Here is a 17,750-nt window from a genome sequence, read left to right as displayed (position 1 = left end):
GGTTGGAGCTGAACTCTGCAGGGCTGCGGCTCTCCAGGACCGGAGTTCGCCACCCCTGGTATAGGTCATAATTAGAAATGGAAATTGTAAAGAATTTAATACATTTCTAGTTTAATTTCTAGTTAATTGACAATTCATTTGGAAACTTTTGAGGAAGAAATATCTCCCTTGTCGAATTATAGGATTTTTTTATTTGTTATTATTATTATTTTATTATTATAAATTTTTTGATAAATGAATAAATTCTGGCGTGTTTAGTAATTGTTCTTATCCTTATAGTCATATCCACTACAAAAGTTAAAAAGTTTGGTAAGATTTTTTGTTTGTTTGTTTTTGAAAGAAGTATCTTATGCTCACCAAGGCTTTATTTGATCACAAATACAGTAAAACCGTCATATTGTGAAATATTATATTTTTCTTTTTTAATATATTTTAAAATGTTATTTATTTCAGTGATGGTAAAGCTGAATTTTGAGCAGCCATTAGTCTAGTTTTTAGTGTCACATTGTCCTTCAAAAATCATTCTAATATGCTGATTTAGAGCTTAAAGGGATAGTTCACCCAAAAATGAAAATTCTGCCCTAAGCGTAAACAACGCTGATTACGCAGATTACGTTCATGCGCGCGCTTTCTCTCTAGAATGTAAACAACACTGATTACGTTGATTACGCTCTTGGGTACTCTCCAAAATGGCGGAAGACGTAACTCGGGGGAGAAGAGTTGTTGAATAAATTGTTATTTTTGTTTTCTTTGCGCTCAAAAGTATTCTCGTAGCTTCGCAAAACTGAAGTTGAGCCACTGATGTCACATGGACTGTTTTACAGATGTATTTACTACGTTTCTGGACCTGGGAACATTACAGTTGCGTTGCTGTCTATGCAGGGTCTGAGAGCTCTCAAAATATCTTAATTCGTGTTCCGAAGATGAACGAAGGTCTTACGGGTTTGGAACGACATGAGGGTGAGTAATTAATAACAGAATTTTCATTTTGGGGTGAACTAACCCTTTAAGAAAGATTTTTTAATTATTAATGTTGAAAACAGTTCAGAATGGTAGTGTACATTTCATTCATGAACTGCTGACTAAACTCGTAAAGTGTGTGTCATTGTATTTGTTTGATTCACTAAAACAAATGACTCATAAGAGTCATTGGTTTGGGAGCCGTACCTCACTGGTTAAACTGAGCCAGTTCTTTTTAGTGAATCAAAAATGTTTGTTTTGATGTGGTATAAGAACTGGTCTCACTTATCTTTCATGGATTCAATTTAAAAAAAAAGGTTTTTTTCAGGTTTTAACCTAGTGAAAAGAACCAAATGTAAATATTTTAGATATTTAGAAATGTAAGGAGTATAAGATATTCATGACTATAGAATAGCCCACCGAGCTGCATGGACAATTTTGTGATATGGGACGAATTTTGTGTTTACGCTGGCATGTATGCATGTACTGATTTTTTTTTTATTCTTGTAATGGCCTAATCTGGCTCTACCTGCTGTGCTGTAGTCTTATTGTTACAAAAAAAAAAAAAGTTTTTCCATACGATCAGCAAATTTTGAAGGAACATCTGCGTTTTACATAACTTATGTTTTTATTTGCATGTTTCTCTTCACTTCCCCAAACAACCCTAATGTATGCATGCGTATTGTATAATATGTGTGTGTGAGAGTCTTCGCTTATGTGATCATGTGCACACATTATGTCAGAGCCGGGCTGTGTGCTCAAGGCCGAGGGGCTCAACACAGCGGGAGACACTGCTGTTTAATTTCAGCACTTCATCCCCCTCCGTAATGAAGCTTCCCTCACGCCCATTTGCTCACACCCTGCCAGTGCTGCTGGCGGGTAATTGGGATGTGACCGAGCATGAATATCCCTTACGCCTGCCACAGACCGACCTCCCCACGACCCTGCAGATAGCTCTTTGTCTTAATGGACATATCATCTTTTATTTAGATCTCCATTTGAAAGTAATTGTCAGCAGGAGGGGGTTATTGCAGTAGATGGAGACGAATAGACTGGTGTTTCACAGCAGACCTCTTTGATTGGCTGCAGTTTTTGGATGGCTTTGATTATGTGAGTCGGAACAAAGGTGTGTGCTGTGCCAAGCTGTTTTTGGAGGCTTATTAGAAGCACCGCCCTGACCCCATCCTTCCTAATCAGCCTGCCATTGGAGCTCTGCTGTCTCTAAAACGATCAAAGATGCATGCATGTATCTTTTGAATTACAATGCTGACACGTATATGTTTAGATGTGTGTTTTGCAGTTTACATAATTAAAAAAAAACAAATGTTCACTCAAGGTTTGCCGTTAAGTAACTGCACCTGGTGAGTAACAGTTAAAATGCAATACAGCGTGTCATATTGGAGTGTTTGTTGTCTGTAAGTGTTGAGTCTGTACACAGCAGCAGTAGGAATCATGGGAAATGACCTCAGGAAATCTTAGATTCAGCAGGGATGATCACAGAGATTTGAGCATTTGCTCGGAGTTATCACGATTGATATATTTCAGGGCTCCAGACTGTGCCTAAAACAGTCACATTTATGACCAAAAATATAAATTTGCGAAAGATCACTACTGGCGACTATAGAAATTTACATGTTATGACTTACAGATTTGCATGTAATGCCTTTTTTCCTGCTTGTTTTGCGATCACATCTTTTGTTATGTTGATGTGATAAACTGACACGTCAAATTTTTAGTGGAAAAAAGACTTTCAAACAGTCCTCATCTCTGCCAAACACCAGCGTTGACCGCATACCTGCTAAAAGCAGCTCCGGTTGTGGCAGCATGAGAGAGATCGAAAATGATGGAGACGTGCAAAGTAAAAGTGCAGTGTCTGTTTTGTGCACAACTTGAACAAACTACAACAGGTAGCGCTGTCAGCTGTGGACATTAACAATATCGTTAACAATTCTCATTTATAATCAATACTAATATGGCTTCTTATCAAGATCTTTAGTTTATATGCTATGTTCTGTTAATGCGTGAACTTCATATTATTTGCAGCGCACTTGCCGTCCAGTAATCGCAATAAGCTTTGTGCTCTGTTACCTTTTAAACAAAGTATCAGCTTTAAATTTGTCAAATTCATAACGAAATTCAAACAAACAGGAAATAGTAAGTAAAATGGGTTGTGAAAGTGGTTTCACATTGACTTTAAAGAACCTGAGGTGCCCACTGCGACATTAGCCTCATCAGCAGCTTTAGGATATTTGTCTTTTTAGTCTAATATTTAACAGACAGTACACTGTGAACAAAGGTGTATTGCTCCACAGAAGGACAAGATTCTTTGGTTGAAGTGATTAATCTCTCATTCACAAGGGGCCCCATCAACAGACATTGCAAGGTTGCAATAAAAGCAGCAAATGTAGCACCGTGGACTCTAATAAATCTTTGGAGGTTAAACCCCACAGCACTAAAAACCTAGAAAGACCTTTTCATCATCCCCATAAAAGTGGCAATGTCACAGTGTTTGTGGTAAGCCACCGTCCAGGGTGCTGGAATTAGTGCACCCCTGTAATCTAGTTTAACACAGCCTACAGACAGACATCCTGTATCTCATTTCATTGTTCCATCAGTTTTTGTTAAAGCCTATACAGTATTTTTCAAATAATTGTGGGGTAAAAAAAGAGAATTTTTCCGAATCAGTCCAAATGTAAATCAATATCTAATATCAGCCAATATGTAGGTTATCTGCTTCAAAATATAAATATAATTTTATTCTTAATTGTCTGTCATTGGGCATACTATGTTTTAGAAGTCTTTCGCCATCTCTACATTTTTTGTTTTTAGCACCATGTGCACCACATTTTTAAGACACTGTGTCAGATTAAGATTTAAAATATTAAACCGTGGTAAAATAAAACTACATATATATTAAAAGTAAAAAAAAATATATATATATATATAATAAAAAAAATAAAGCAGGAAAAGTATTTTTTAAATATTTAAAACATTATAAATATAAATATTTTGAGGTTGAAAAAGTTGTTAGTCACATTGTGTTTTCATCATTGATCATTGCTGTCACTTCTCTAATGAAGATTATATTGAAATGCTTAACGAAAGCATTTTTTTTAAACCCTGAATCTGAAGAAAATGTATTTGTTTCTTTTCCTTATCAGTTTGCTATTACTTCCTTTTTTCACTAGTTATTCTCTTGCAGAGTTGCACGCACGGGGCCTCTCTACCACAGTCCATTTTGCCTTTCCAGGAATTGTCAATATATAGACAACTTACTAGATCCTGGATATGTGATTTCCAGTCTTTTTTTAACTGTCAGATATGGAAGCTGTGTTTACATATTAGAATAATCGCTTTTCCTCTGCTCTCTTTCCTTTGGCTCCCCCCCTCCTGCTCAATCTGTCCTTCCTCTCAGTGGATGATCCAGGAGCCGCACAAAGTGGCCACCTTCTTCGGCTGCATTGGGAAGGATATGTTTGGGAAGATCCTTAAGGAGAAGGCAGAGGAGGCCCACGTGGACGCCCACTACTACGAGCAAAGCGAAGAGCCCACGGGGACCTGCGCTGCCTGCATCACTGGCGACAACAGGTCAGCCACCCCTTTCCTCTAGGGAGGGCCCTTATCGCTTCCTCAGGATAGCACCCCCCCGCACACACTTAGCACTTTGTAAGAAATATCACCATTTTAGGTCAATTAACAGTAATACTGTATAAGATTTCTATTCAAACTGAAAGTATAAATGTAGATTATGTGCTGCTGGTTTCACTGCAAAATCCTAAACTTACATTTCATTCACTGACGCGCTTCACCCAGTAGCACATATACTTACTTGCCGGCAACCTGCCAAAATGAAAGCTTGCTGATTTTAGGTTTGAAAATTATGCCAGATTTTTTTTTGAATGAAAAAGTAAAAAAAATAATAAATGATAATGTAAATATTATTAAATATTTTTAAAAGTGTGCTGTAAAATAATAGTATTTTTATTTAATACTTTTTATTTTAAAATATGATAGAATTATCACATTTTACTATTTTGTTTATTATTTTATTTAAATAAAAAAATTAAGTGCAATAATATTATTATTATTACTTTTATTAATTAATTTTTTATAGTTATATTTAATGGGTCACACAATGTGCAGTATGAGCACCAAACCAAATCTCCAGGTGCTCTCATAAGAACCAGACTGAAAAACTTATGTGCACCCCTGGTTATTTATATTTATTTATATTTATTTTATTATATATATTTATTTTATATATATATATATATATATATATATATATATAAAATCAGGCATGACAAAGTTAATATCTTTCAGATTAGTTTAAGTCTTGTTAATGAGATTAATACAGTAACCATATTGGCTGATTCATATTTTGATTCCCTAGAAAGAACCGGCTCATATGAGTCATTTGTTCTAGAATCAGACTGTATGTTTCGTGCTGTAGATTCACAATGGTGCTGCTTAGTAGTAGTGCAGGAAACTGTATTTTGGAGCTTGTCAAACACGGTCACTGTAAAATGTTTTTTAATGCGTTTAGATATTTTGGGGTTCACTGAAAAACATACACACTTTAATTATGACATAATTTTCATTTCTGGCAGGACTATTCCTTTAATGAAAAAAATGCATGCATCTGCAGGGGCACCGGTGTCAGTGACATCAGCTGAATAATAGATGCTCCTCTGAGGCAGCCGTGATCGTTCAGGTGGTGATCTGCATTTGTTTTGCTTGTTGTCAGCCATGCTATTGCCTTTTAATCAGAGCTGCTAACAAAACTATTGTAAGTGTGTGTGTACATGAACAACCGCTCACAGGTGTGTCCTCTCTGAGCTAAGCTGACAAATGAGAGGCACTGCAGATCATCCTGGTCGCTTTATTGTGGATTCATGCATTTGCTACAACAGAATTGATGTTGAGAGAGTGTTTATGAAAGCAAATACTACCGGATAGCGTTCTCCAGGTATTATAGACCACATTGGAGTACACATACTTATAGTCAGTCATATAATATACGTTTAAAAGGTCCCATGTAACCAGTGAAGATATGAAATCCGAGAAGGAGATTTATGAGGGCTGGTCTCTTTGTTTAGACTGTCATAGAGTTAGTGTGAGCGGGCTATGCATTAGAGATAGTTTGAAAGAGCAGCGGCTTGTAGAGCTGTCAGCCTTGGCCGTATGAGACTCTTCTCATTAGCACCTCACCTGTCAAAGCAGACCCTTTCATTACAGGAGACTCGCAGACCTGCAGCTCAAGGCCTGAAAGCGGTTTGATCAATATCTTACACAATACTTTCTCCCTCCAGCTACGCAGTGCACCTGTACACAGCCGCGGGTGAGACAGGCCAGACGAGAAGAGGTGTTAAAAGGCCACTGATTTCAGACCTGTTTGAGGGGGGAGGGAGAGGTCAAGGGGTCTACAGCCTGCAGCGAGAGGTCTGCCCTTCCTCTCTGCGCCGCCTCTCACTGTCAGCCGTCATTATAGCGTGGAGAAGAGTCCGACGCAATCTGCCTGGTCAGATCAGCGTGACTCTGCCACTCGAAATGCTTATTATGCTTTAATGGATTTGATTTTGATGAACATGATGACATCAAGCCGGAGGGTGTCAGATCAGCCTCTTGCGTGTTCTTCAGAGAAAATTACAATCAGATGCTTTTTTGTCAGGGAAGGGTGTTTTATTAGATGGATACACATAGTAGAGATGCACAATATGTCGGTACCATATTGGTTATCAGTTGTTGTTGTTGTTGTTTTTTTTAAATCACAATTTTTTTTCTGAAATTAATTATGCTTAATTATGCCTAAATATTTTTTTCAGATTGAACTTCCAAATTAATGTTGAAACAACACAAACATATATTTTAATATTTTCGGCTGATCATAGGATACGTGCGGGCCATCCCCAGTCATCCGCTCTCTCTCACTTCACTGAACTGGTGCGCAGCGCACACAAAGCGTTATATACTTTAATGCTAGCCAAAGGATTTGGGTAAAAAGATGATAGCAGAGCTAGTTTAGGAAGGGAAAAAAGATGCTGCATTAATTGCATTAAAACTTTAAAACAAAATATTAATCGCAGCCCTAATAAATGTAAAAATGTGTGTGTGTGTATATACACAAATACATATTTTAAAAAATTTACATTAAAATCCTAATTTTGCCATCATCTACCACTCAGTAAATCATAAAAAACACTAATTTTATAACACTATTAAGTGAAATCTTTAGCAGTTCAAAATGAATAATGAATATACACATTTCATATTTCATATTGTATATTGTATTGTATTATAATATTGTGATGTCTAAATTCACTTAACATTTAAAACATTTAATTTTTGTTTATATATATATATATATATATATATATATACACACACAGTTGTGGTTAAAATTTTACATACACTTTGCTGTATTTGCAAAATGTTAATTATTTTACTAAAATAAGAGGGATCATACAAAATGCATGTTATTTTTTTAGTACTGACCTGAATAAGGTGTTTCACATCAAAGATGTTGACATATAGTCCACAAGAGAAAATAATAGTTGAATTTATAAATATGACCCAGTTTAAAAGTTTACATACGCTTGATTCATAATACTGTTTTATTTGGACGATCCAAGGCTTTTTTTTATTATTATTTATTTTGTTTTGTAATAGTTGTTCATGAGTGCCCACTGTTCTTCAGAAAAATCCTTCAGGTCCCACAAATCCTTTGGTTTTCCAGCATCTTTTGCGTATTTGAACCCTTTCCAACAGTGACTATGATTTTGGAATCCATCTTTTCACACTGAGGACAACTGAGGAACTCATTTGCAACTATTACAGAAGGTTCAAACGTTCACTGATGCTCCAGAAGGAAAAACGATGCATTAAGTGCCTGGGGTGTAAACTTTTGAACAGAATGAAGATGTGTACATTTTTCTTATTTTGCCTAAATATCTTTTTTTTTTTTTTTTTCCATTTAGTACTGCCCTTCAGAAGCTACAGAAGATACTTGCATGTTTCCTAGAAGACAAAATAAGTAAAATTTACCCTGATCTTCAAATTCAAAAAGTTGTCACCTCCAGGCTCTTAATGCATGGTTTTTCCTTCTGGAGCATCAGTGAACGTTTGAACCTTCTGTAATAGTTGCGTATGAGTCCCTCAATTGTCCTCAGTGTGAAAAGATGGATCTCAAAATCATACAGTCATTGTTGGAAAGGGTGCAAATATGCAAAAGATGATGGAAAACAAATAATTTGTCAAACCTGAAGGATTTTTACGAAGAACAGTGGGCAGTTTAACTGTTCAGGACAAACAAGGGACTCAATAACAACTACCACAAAACAAAACAAAAAACAGATATATATATATTACAATTTTTTCATTGAAAAACTGCTATTATTATATTATATCATAGTAAACAGATTTCCCCAGGGAGATGGAAAGGATGTGATGTGGACCTGTTGCAGGCTCTGGACTTGAAACCTGCATCACCCGCATGAGCACCGTTGCTCTGTGTCTTGAGTCTCAGCTACAACACAGCTCCAACAGCAAATCAAATTTGTAAGGCAGAAGTAATATATTTGTACATATTTCTGATTACATGATTTACATTTATATTCTCTTGAACCCATTTTAACAAGCATGCACCTGTTCATATATTCTCTGTGTCTGCCGTTTCTATCAAACCTGTTCAGTTTTCCTCCAAAAGCCATAACTGCAGGTCTATTGATTCTCATTTGTGGCCTGACTGTGCATAGCAGTGCTTCTTCTCTAAGGCTAATGCTGCTTCATTGTAGCGGCTTGCCTTTTGGGACTGCATCCTCTCAGTAACAAGTGAATAATGAGAGTGGTTGTTTTTCAAAGTGGAATTAGTTGTTTTTGTTGATACGAGGACCACCGGGAGGTTAATGGAGAAACAGCAGTCCCGGTGGACGTTTGCAGTTCTCCTACATTATTGATTTGTTTGTTCATTTATTTATGGGAAAGGTCTTGTAAGGCATTTGCACTTAAATAAAAAGAAGAGAAATAAAGAAAAAAGTATGTTGATATTTAATTCGGGCAGAGCTGACACTAAGCAGCTGTTTAGAAAACCATAGTCCATATGTTAACCATATTTCGCCTACAGCAATTTACAAAGGTACAGCAGCAGCACGTTTCACTCAGTGAAGGAGCAATATAATTTACACAATCACCCTGAAGATAAAGTCGGCTTTTCAACTGCTTTATGTGGTTTGTTTCATGCAAAGCCATTTAAAAGCAGGAAATGGGCATTTTTGTTTTAAGAAATAGACAGTGCCTTTGGGTCTTATAATGATGATAATTTAAAGATACAATTTTTCTCTTTTATGTATTCAACTACACACACTCAAAATGAAATATTAAATATGTTTTGGTTTTTTTTATGTTTTTTTTTTTTTTTGCAGTTCTGAAATCTGGAAATTATATTTCCATAATGTAACTCCATTATGTAATATTTATGCACACATTTTGCTGGAAAATATAATAATGTTTACACCATTTTATAATCTGACAGTGACGGTAGTTTTGTGTTTTTGTTGTCTGTTAGGTCTCTTGTTGCAAATCTTGCAGCCGCTAATTGCTACAAGAAAGAGAAACACCTCGATCTGGAGGAGAACTGGAAACTTGTTGAGAAAGCCCATGTTTACTACATCGCTGTAAGTAGAATTGCCTCTCTTGACGCGATTGCCTTTTTTGCAGTTTGTCACCACACAATGTGAAGTGTTAAAATTCAGTTTTTCAAGTTGTTGGCAGTTTGCTTATTCTTCTCTGAGCCAAACTCAGAAAAATCAGATTGCAGAGGGTTCAACTTTTTCCTCTTGAGAAGGATGAGAGATTTTTTTGGGATGTGTGTTTTGTGATCACCATTGTGATCTAATGGTAGAAACATTGTCATCTAGATCTTAGTTTCTTCTATTCCAAACCCTACACTGCCGTGAGACAGTCCCGAAGGGTCGTAACTGGTACTGCAATGTGGGGGATGGAGTCTAGAGCGCAGTCGGTGCTCTTTGACCTGTGAGAGTCGAGAGGTTTGATCGACAGGTCACGAGGGGGTGGGATGTCTCACTCTGAAGGTCACCGACTGACCCGACGCTTTCAAATACAGTGCATGTACCTTAAGCCCTTATTGAAATTCGTTTGTCTAAGCACTTGTCCACTCTGCTAGTTGACTATGCTGGTTAATTCTGAGTACACACCATGAGAAGAGATGGATGCAAAAAGCCACTGCTTGTAATTACCGGTAATCAAGGTTGGTGTGAAACGAGCAACCCCATTACACTCCGACCTTATTGTTAATGAGCCATTGCAAATGTGATTGGGATGGCTCTCCATGTGGGTCTGTACCTGCTGTAAGCTCCATTCATTGAGGGAAAGTCTGGCATCCGCACAGGCTTGGACATCATTTGTTGAATACCTGTATTGTAGGACTGTGATTAACTTTGAAGCAGGAGTCAGTCTTTGAAGCTCAATTTGGCAGCCATTGTAACGTGACACTCTAATCAAATCATTTTCGGCCCTGATTAAACATTTTTCATCACACTGTCGTTTGGTGAATGGGAAGCTCGAGGCTATACATGAATATTGAGGAGCTGTTGCGTGTTGACGGCCTTTGTGTTTTCAAACTTGGCTGAATACGCCAATGTTCACGGGAAAGTGCCGTGATGGCTCTGCCGCTTCATCGGCTTGCTGTTGCCGTCACTTATTTTCAGCGCGTTTGTTGCATAAGCATGCAGTCGCACAAGGCGCTCCGCCAAACATCGAGATCCACATCAAGCTGTGCCCTTGGATGAATGGCTGTCCTCGACGGCTCGTTTTGTCAGCCCAGGCTTTTCGGTAGTGCTTGTTTGACAGCGATCCTTAGGGAGAGGTGATAGTTTCTGTTTTGGATGCCCTGCTCAGTTTGTCTGAGGCTCAAATTTCAGCTGAGATTGGAGTGCTGAGCGTCCCAGCGGGCAGACTTGTTTTTCCTCCACAGGTCCAAACCGAGTCATGAATTCAGCTTCTCCAGGTGCGCTGCAGGTCTGCTCCACAGACATGTTTAATGCATTTGGTCGAGCTGCACAGCCACTCCAGCCCCACATTTTTCTTGTTCTCGCTCTCTCTCTTTCTGGCCAGAGGCGGCCTGGTGATGGTCGAGGAGTGTGAGAATTGATTATCCAGCCAGAGAAAGTTCATTACTGGAGTAGATCTTCTCCCACCTTAATGGTGGAGTGTAAGTTCCTGAATTCTGCCTCTGGTCTAAGAGCGGTGAGCAGGTAGAGATGGACACAGTCCCTAAGGGAGCCGACTTGACCGCGACAGGAGCACCGGCCGAGGTCTCGACGGTCTAAATCTCTACGGACTTCCTTTTTGTTCTACACGCACTTGTTTCAGAGAAGGGACTCCAGTGCTTGTTTTGGCTGGGCGTCAAATCTTGATTGTTTGAACTGAGAAACTGAAAACAGGCCGGTTGATCAAATAAACTGAGCACTCTTGTTCATAGTCCTGCTGGTTATCTGGGAGTCTCTGTATTCAACTGACGCAGGATTATGTAAGCGATTTCCTCTTCCATATAACCATCACAGGCTGTGGCACCAGCCAGTCTGTCCTTGTTATGCATCAAGCCACATCTGTCTCTTTCGCTCTCTCTGTCTGTCTCGCTCTTTCTCTGCTGACCTTAAATTTTGTTTGTTTTTTAGATTATCTCTTTATTCTCTACTTGTACAAGTAGGTTCATGTCTTGCCTTGTTATCTAATGAATACATTCTAGACTAATTCCTTAGGGCAAGGCGCAAATATTGATTTTCCAATTAATTGTTATCAACATTTAAACAATTCAGTTGATTTAACAATTAAATGTAGATACTGAGTCATAAAATCCCAAGACTAATCTTTTACTCTATATACAGCATGACCAGTGTAGTCTGATTCATAAACCAAAGACTCTTATGAATCTCTTATAAATGATTCTTTAGTGAATCAAAAACATACTAGATCCATCTGACTTGAAAATAATAACATCAAGTTGAGTCTTCTATCGTCTATCTAGCTGTCTGTATTTGTCTGTCTGTTGTTCTACTCTCGTTCTACCATCTAACATCTATCTTTCTTTTATCTATCATCTGTCTATTGTCAAATATTAAAATATTCAATTACTGAATGTAATTATAACGATGTTAATTAAGTAACTTGATGTTAATGTAGCTCTAATTGAATCAAATGGAGAATTGGTGAATCAGAATGGAAACAGGAAATGTATATTGATAACCGGCACTGTAATTCATCCACATTTTGGGTCTTCAGCATAAAAGTGATTAATTAAATCCCAATTCGTTTAAAATACAAATATGTTGGCTGGGTTTATAGTGAGTTAGGCTGAATTTATCATTGGTGGCTGTGCAAATATGTAATTGCCATGTAATTGGCACGCGTGTGAGCCCATCTGTGAGATCACAATAAAGTGGTGGTCAATCCTCAGCTCACCCCCTTAGAGATCTCTTACACTAGAGTACTTCAGATCTGGTCCGATTCTCACATAGCTCTCTTGACATTATGGGATAGCACATTGTGATGGCACCCAGTCCATTGCCAGAATTCTTATCTGCCATTTACGGAGTCATGGCCTTAGAATTGTTCCGTATCATGGCATCTATCAGGACTGCTCCATTTTCCACCTAAGCACCTCTCAGTAACCAGTTAGATTTACTCATTTAATGGTAAACAAGGACATATTGTGAATCGTAAGTGCAAAGGTCTTCTTGATAGTCCTCCGTGGTGCATTTTGCTAAGATGGTTTTTAAAGAGGGCTGAGTGGAGACCATCCAGCGCCATTTCCACTTAATGCACTGTGGCATGCTTCAGTCCAGTGATAAGGGAGGCCTCCTTGAGCGGTAATCTCCATTGACCTTGTGTTCAGAGTGGAAGACATCCCTGTGTGAACATGAAACCAACTCGCTCACTTTAACCTCAGGGATTGATTTTAATTTACCCTGATGGTGTTCTATTGAGAGGCTAGATATATGCATTTCCTGAAGGAAATACCAGTGCTTGCAAGGCATAAGAATAATAGTGGTACAGGTTTAGGTAAAATGAAGTCTTAGGCTGTGGTTCTGCTTTATGTGGTTCTTGTTTTGTTGACATTGAGCACACAACTTTTTATTAGTCGGCTGCTACTGCAAAGCTGCATTACGTAAGTTTTGCCTCTTTGTCACCATCTCTGTTTAAAACCTGCAATTGCAGTTATTTGTGGAATTATCATCTTTACGTGGATTGTGCATCGGCACGGCTCCTCAGTGCGGATAAATCTAATATGTGGCTGTTAGTCAATGCACTGATGTGGATACTGTACTTCGGAATCACAGATTCTACATCTTGGAAGTATGACCAAAATAAGAATTTTCACTGGAAAATGTCATCTGATCAAGTAAGTAACATATCTGCCACTTTTATTCAGACCAACTGAGGAAAAAAAAGCATTACAATAAATCGCGCTACCAATGGTGATTAAATCTAATGATCGCTTAGCTCATATCCTAAGCTCGTATTTCCTGCAGAAACCTACCAGTACCACTCAAATTAAAACACATTAATACAAGCTTAACGTTGTGAATAGGGCTAAGGTAAGGAGATAGTTTTGAACACTAGCTGGTTATGTACTTGCTCAAAAATTGATTTTGGATCATTTTTAACCAAAAAAAGTTACGGACTGCAGCTATAATCAACATCACCGCAAAGTGTAAAGGCAATTAAAAGTTATTATAAATATCTGCAAGGATATATATTGTATAGTATTATTTACATCTAAATAGTATCTAAAATATATTACTATTAGTATTTATATATTTGTATATTTCATTGATTTAATATCTGTAGTCCATATTACATTTTTCATTATTTTGATTAAAATTTAAATATTTTTAATCAATAAGGTTAAAATATAAACATATATTAAATATATTAAAAATATATCATAATTTTATAGTAATGTCTACCAGTACCACTCAAATTAGAAAACATTATTATAAGCTAACCGTTGTGAAACAGGCTAAAGTAAGGCGATTGTTTTGAACACTAGCTGGTTATGTACTTGCTCAAAAATTGATTTTGGATCATTTTTAACCAAAAAAAGTTACGGACTGCAGCTATAATCAACATCACCGCAAAGTGTAAAGGCAATTAAAAGTTATTATAAATATCTGCAAGGATGACACAACCAATCACATAATGATTTAGAATGCAAATATATACACGTTTATAGCGTGTTTGTGTGTGTGTGTGTGTGTGTATAATTTTATAGTAATGTAGATTTAAAGTAAAAAATAAAAAAACTCACTAACAGTGTGAATGAGGCTTAAAGCTGAAATTATCTACAAAATAAAGTTTGGATTCACTTTGTAATGTAGTTCAGGCTAAATTAATTGCAAACGTTATACTTCTACACTAATGTTAGAGGTTTATAATAAAACCCAAGCAGAGTGTTTGGGGAATATCAATACTGTGCTGCCTTGCAAGCTCTGTAAATATTAGCAGCAATACTCTCGATTGTTGTTCCCCTTTTTTCTTCTGCTCCCCTCCCTCTTTCCTCAGTTCCATTTATCTGTAAATCAGATTAGCAGGAGGGAGTTTGTGCGGTAAAGCACTGATTAATGATGCCTGCTGCCAACTCCCAGCGCGCCTGCTACCAAAGGGTGCAATTGGACGAGAGGAGAGTTAGAGGCTCGGGCCGTGCAACGCGCCTCTCTGCCACCGTGGCACGGCAGAGGACAGCACACAGGCAGAACAGCCATTTTTCACTAGAGAAGAGAAAGGGGAGGTAAGAGGAGGGAGGGAGGGAGGGTGTTGAACTTGTGCCAAATGTTTGGTGGCAGGCTGTTGCTAGGAAATCAGAATCCTGAGGCAGAGTGTTCTTCAGTGAGCAGTAATGAGAGACAGGAACAGAGCTGCAAAAAACACACACCAAAAATGGAGATGGATTTCAGAGATGATGCACATTCACAGGGACAGCTGAGCCAAGGATTATGTATATTTTGTCGTGATTTCTGTAAGAATGTCAAATTATGGTCAAAATGTCTAATAAAGGGGTGGTCCACACAAAAAAATAATAATTCTGTCATCTTTATATCGAAGGGAGATATTTAGCACAGTATCTGAGCTGCTCTTTTCACAGCTAACTCTAGTCCCCATACACTTTCATCATATGATATAAAAAGCAGCATGCACATTCTGCTAAATATCTACTTTTGTTTTTCACGCAAAAATAAGTCGGACAGATTTGGAACAACATATCTGGGTGAGTAAATGTTCACAGGTATTTGATTTTCAGGCGTACTATTCTTTTAAATCATCCTTTTCATCATAACCATCAGAAGAAAGTGTTTTGTTGTGTATTACACCCGAACATTAACCTCAGCAGGGTAAATCAGTCAGTCATCTCTGCTCTTAGGTAAATTTTAAAATTAAAATATTAACCAATAAAATGGAAGCATTTATATGGAGCCTTGAAATATTTCTGGATATTATATTATATTATTAAACTTTTTTCAAGTAATTATTCAGATAAACAATCAGTAATAATAATAAAAAATTACAATTAATTTTGATCATTGAATTGTTTTCTCTCTCTTTTTTTTGGAAAAACTGTTTATTTATTCATATTTACATTATAAAAGCTGCCAGTGTGTTATTGTTAACAACTTTCATTAATTGAAATGAAATAAAGCTGCAATTAAATAAAATGTAAATATTACATGAAAAACGGAGTATATGATAATGGGATTTACTGTACCTTCAAACCATCCTACTAGTCATAAATGTAAAGCGCACATGTATTGTGTATTACACCTAAGCGTTAACCTCAGTGTGTCAGTCTTCTCTGCTCTGAGTGAACACGCAGTCTCTGAAGGCACTGACATACAACTGTTCTCTTAAAGAGACAGGAGCATTTAAAGGTGTGCACGTTGTCACGTTAGGGAGAGAGAGAGAATAGAAACAGTGGGTGTGGTGAAGTGTGAGAGAGATGAAGATAATTAAAAGCGGGGCCCAGCGGGCCTCTGAGGCCCCAGCTGCAGATGGTTCTAGAGCAGCCCAGGGACATAAAAGAGGAGCTCTTGACACTTGCAAGCGTATGCCAGTTCCACTGAGTGGATGCTTCGTCCAGGGAGGATGTGGCTGTGCCGTAGAGGTAGCTGTGAAAGGAAGTGTCACCTGTGAAAAAAAAAATATATATAACAAAAAAAAAACACATTCTCTCTGTTTTTCTCTCTAACACTATCTATAGCTCACTTTTCACATTGTGCATTTGCCTAGTGAGAGCTTTCAGACCTGTAAGTGCTATGGTGCACACAAAGCAGGTTGAGCTACGTCTAAAATACTGTCAGCAGAGCAGGAGAAAGAGAGACCATTAACTTATACAGCAAGCAGTATGGCAGCCTACACCCTGAAGTGGCATTATTCTCTCTCTCTTTTTCTCCATCACCCCCTCTCTGTGTTTTTTTTTTCCTCTTCCTTTTTTCACCAATCAGACATCAGAGTTCCCTGGCAACAAAATTGGGCACCAGGTTGGGGGTTGGTTGTATTTCATACTCATAATGACACCTCGTTCACAAGGGCTCTGCCGATGATTTCAGCGAGGTGACTCGCAATGGCATCCCTCCCACGTAGGTATCACTGCTTTTGCTCAGACACACACACACACGCTCGCACTCAGGCAGCCCTCCTGCTGACCTTGAGCTGAAACTGGCGTCAGCTGCCCGCCAAACTGTATCCCCCCACCCCACTCCACTCCACCCAGAAAGATCACACAATGCAAATCCAGCTAGTGAAGGGAAGAACATGACTGGCAGCTGCCCCATCACTGTAGGCTGGTCACTATGGTGGATTGCTCCTATGAAATTTAATTACTGCTGCTTACTAGGGTTGTCAAAATAGCATTTTAGTAGTCGATACTAGTACCAGTGAAATTTCACTCTTGTCTTCGTTACCACAACAAGAAATTAATATGCATAACCGAGCTTCATTTATTAAAGTTAAAAATGATTAAAATATTAACAAATAAAATGTAAACACTTATACGTACCCTGGGGGCTGTCGTGGCCTGATGGTTAGAGAGTTCTTGAGTTCGAGTCTCGGTACTGGCAGGGATTGTAGGTTTGTGGAGTGAATGACCCTTGAGGTGTGAGGTGAGACCCTTGAGCAAGGCACCGCAGCAAGAATGGCTGCCCACTTGGCTACACGTCGTCATGTCACTTCACTTAAGTATTATTACATTCATTCATATAATGTTCCTGTGGCTCAGTGGTAGAGCATTGCGTTAGCAGCGCAAAAGGTCATGGGTTCAATTCCCAGGGAACACACATACTGGTAAAAAATGTATAGCCTGAATGCACTGTAAGTCGCTTTGGATAAAAGCTTAAAGTAAAAACTTCTTAAAATATTAACAAATAAAATTGAAACACTAATATGTACCCTTTAAGTATTATTACATTACATTCATTATATTATTTTCGTTCTCCAAGCTGCTTGTGTGTAGGCTAACAGAGATGCTGGAGAATAAACATGTGCATAAACTTTTTTAATTAATTAAAGTTAAATATTAATATTAAAATGGAAACAGTTATATGTAGCTTTAAGTATTATATTATATTTGATCATATTATATGATGATATATTATATTATATTTATTATAATTGCAGATAATTTTGAATTAAAGGGGTCATATGATGCTTTTTTAAAGATCATTATTTTGTGTATTTGGTGTAACAGAATATGTTGACATGCTTTAATGTTCAAAAAAAAC

The 17,750-nt window shown here is 37.7% G+C and overlaps 1 protein-coding gene across 3 annotated transcripts in view; it reads left to right on the top strand.

Annotated features, from left to right (window-relative positions):
• LOC107655429 (adenosine kinase-like) overlaps positions 1-17,750 on the top strand; it is a 184,361-nt gene that overhangs the window by 98,995 nt on the left and 67,616 nt on the right. For all 3 annotated transcript variants that reach the window (XM_016442914.1, XM_016442911.1, XM_016442913.1), the window contains exons 5-6: positions 4,376-4,548; positions 9,524-9,632. In XM_016442914.1, coding sequence (XP_016298400.1) covers positions 4,376-4,548; positions 9,524-9,632 — 282 coding nt within the window. The remainder of the gene's footprint in view (positions 1-4,375; positions 4,549-9,523; positions 9,633-17,750) is intronic.

Source organism: Sinocyclocheilus anshuiensis, unplaced genomic scaffold, assembly GCF_001515605.1.
Source record: "Sinocyclocheilus anshuiensis isolate Anshui unplaced genomic scaffold, SAMN03320099.WGS_v1.1 scaffold763, whole genome shotgun sequence".
NCBI classification, from domain to species: domain Eukaryota; kingdom Metazoa; phylum Chordata; class Actinopteri; order Cypriniformes; family Cyprinidae; genus Sinocyclocheilus; species Sinocyclocheilus anshuiensis.
This window is presented reverse-complemented; position numbering and strand designations above follow the sequence as displayed.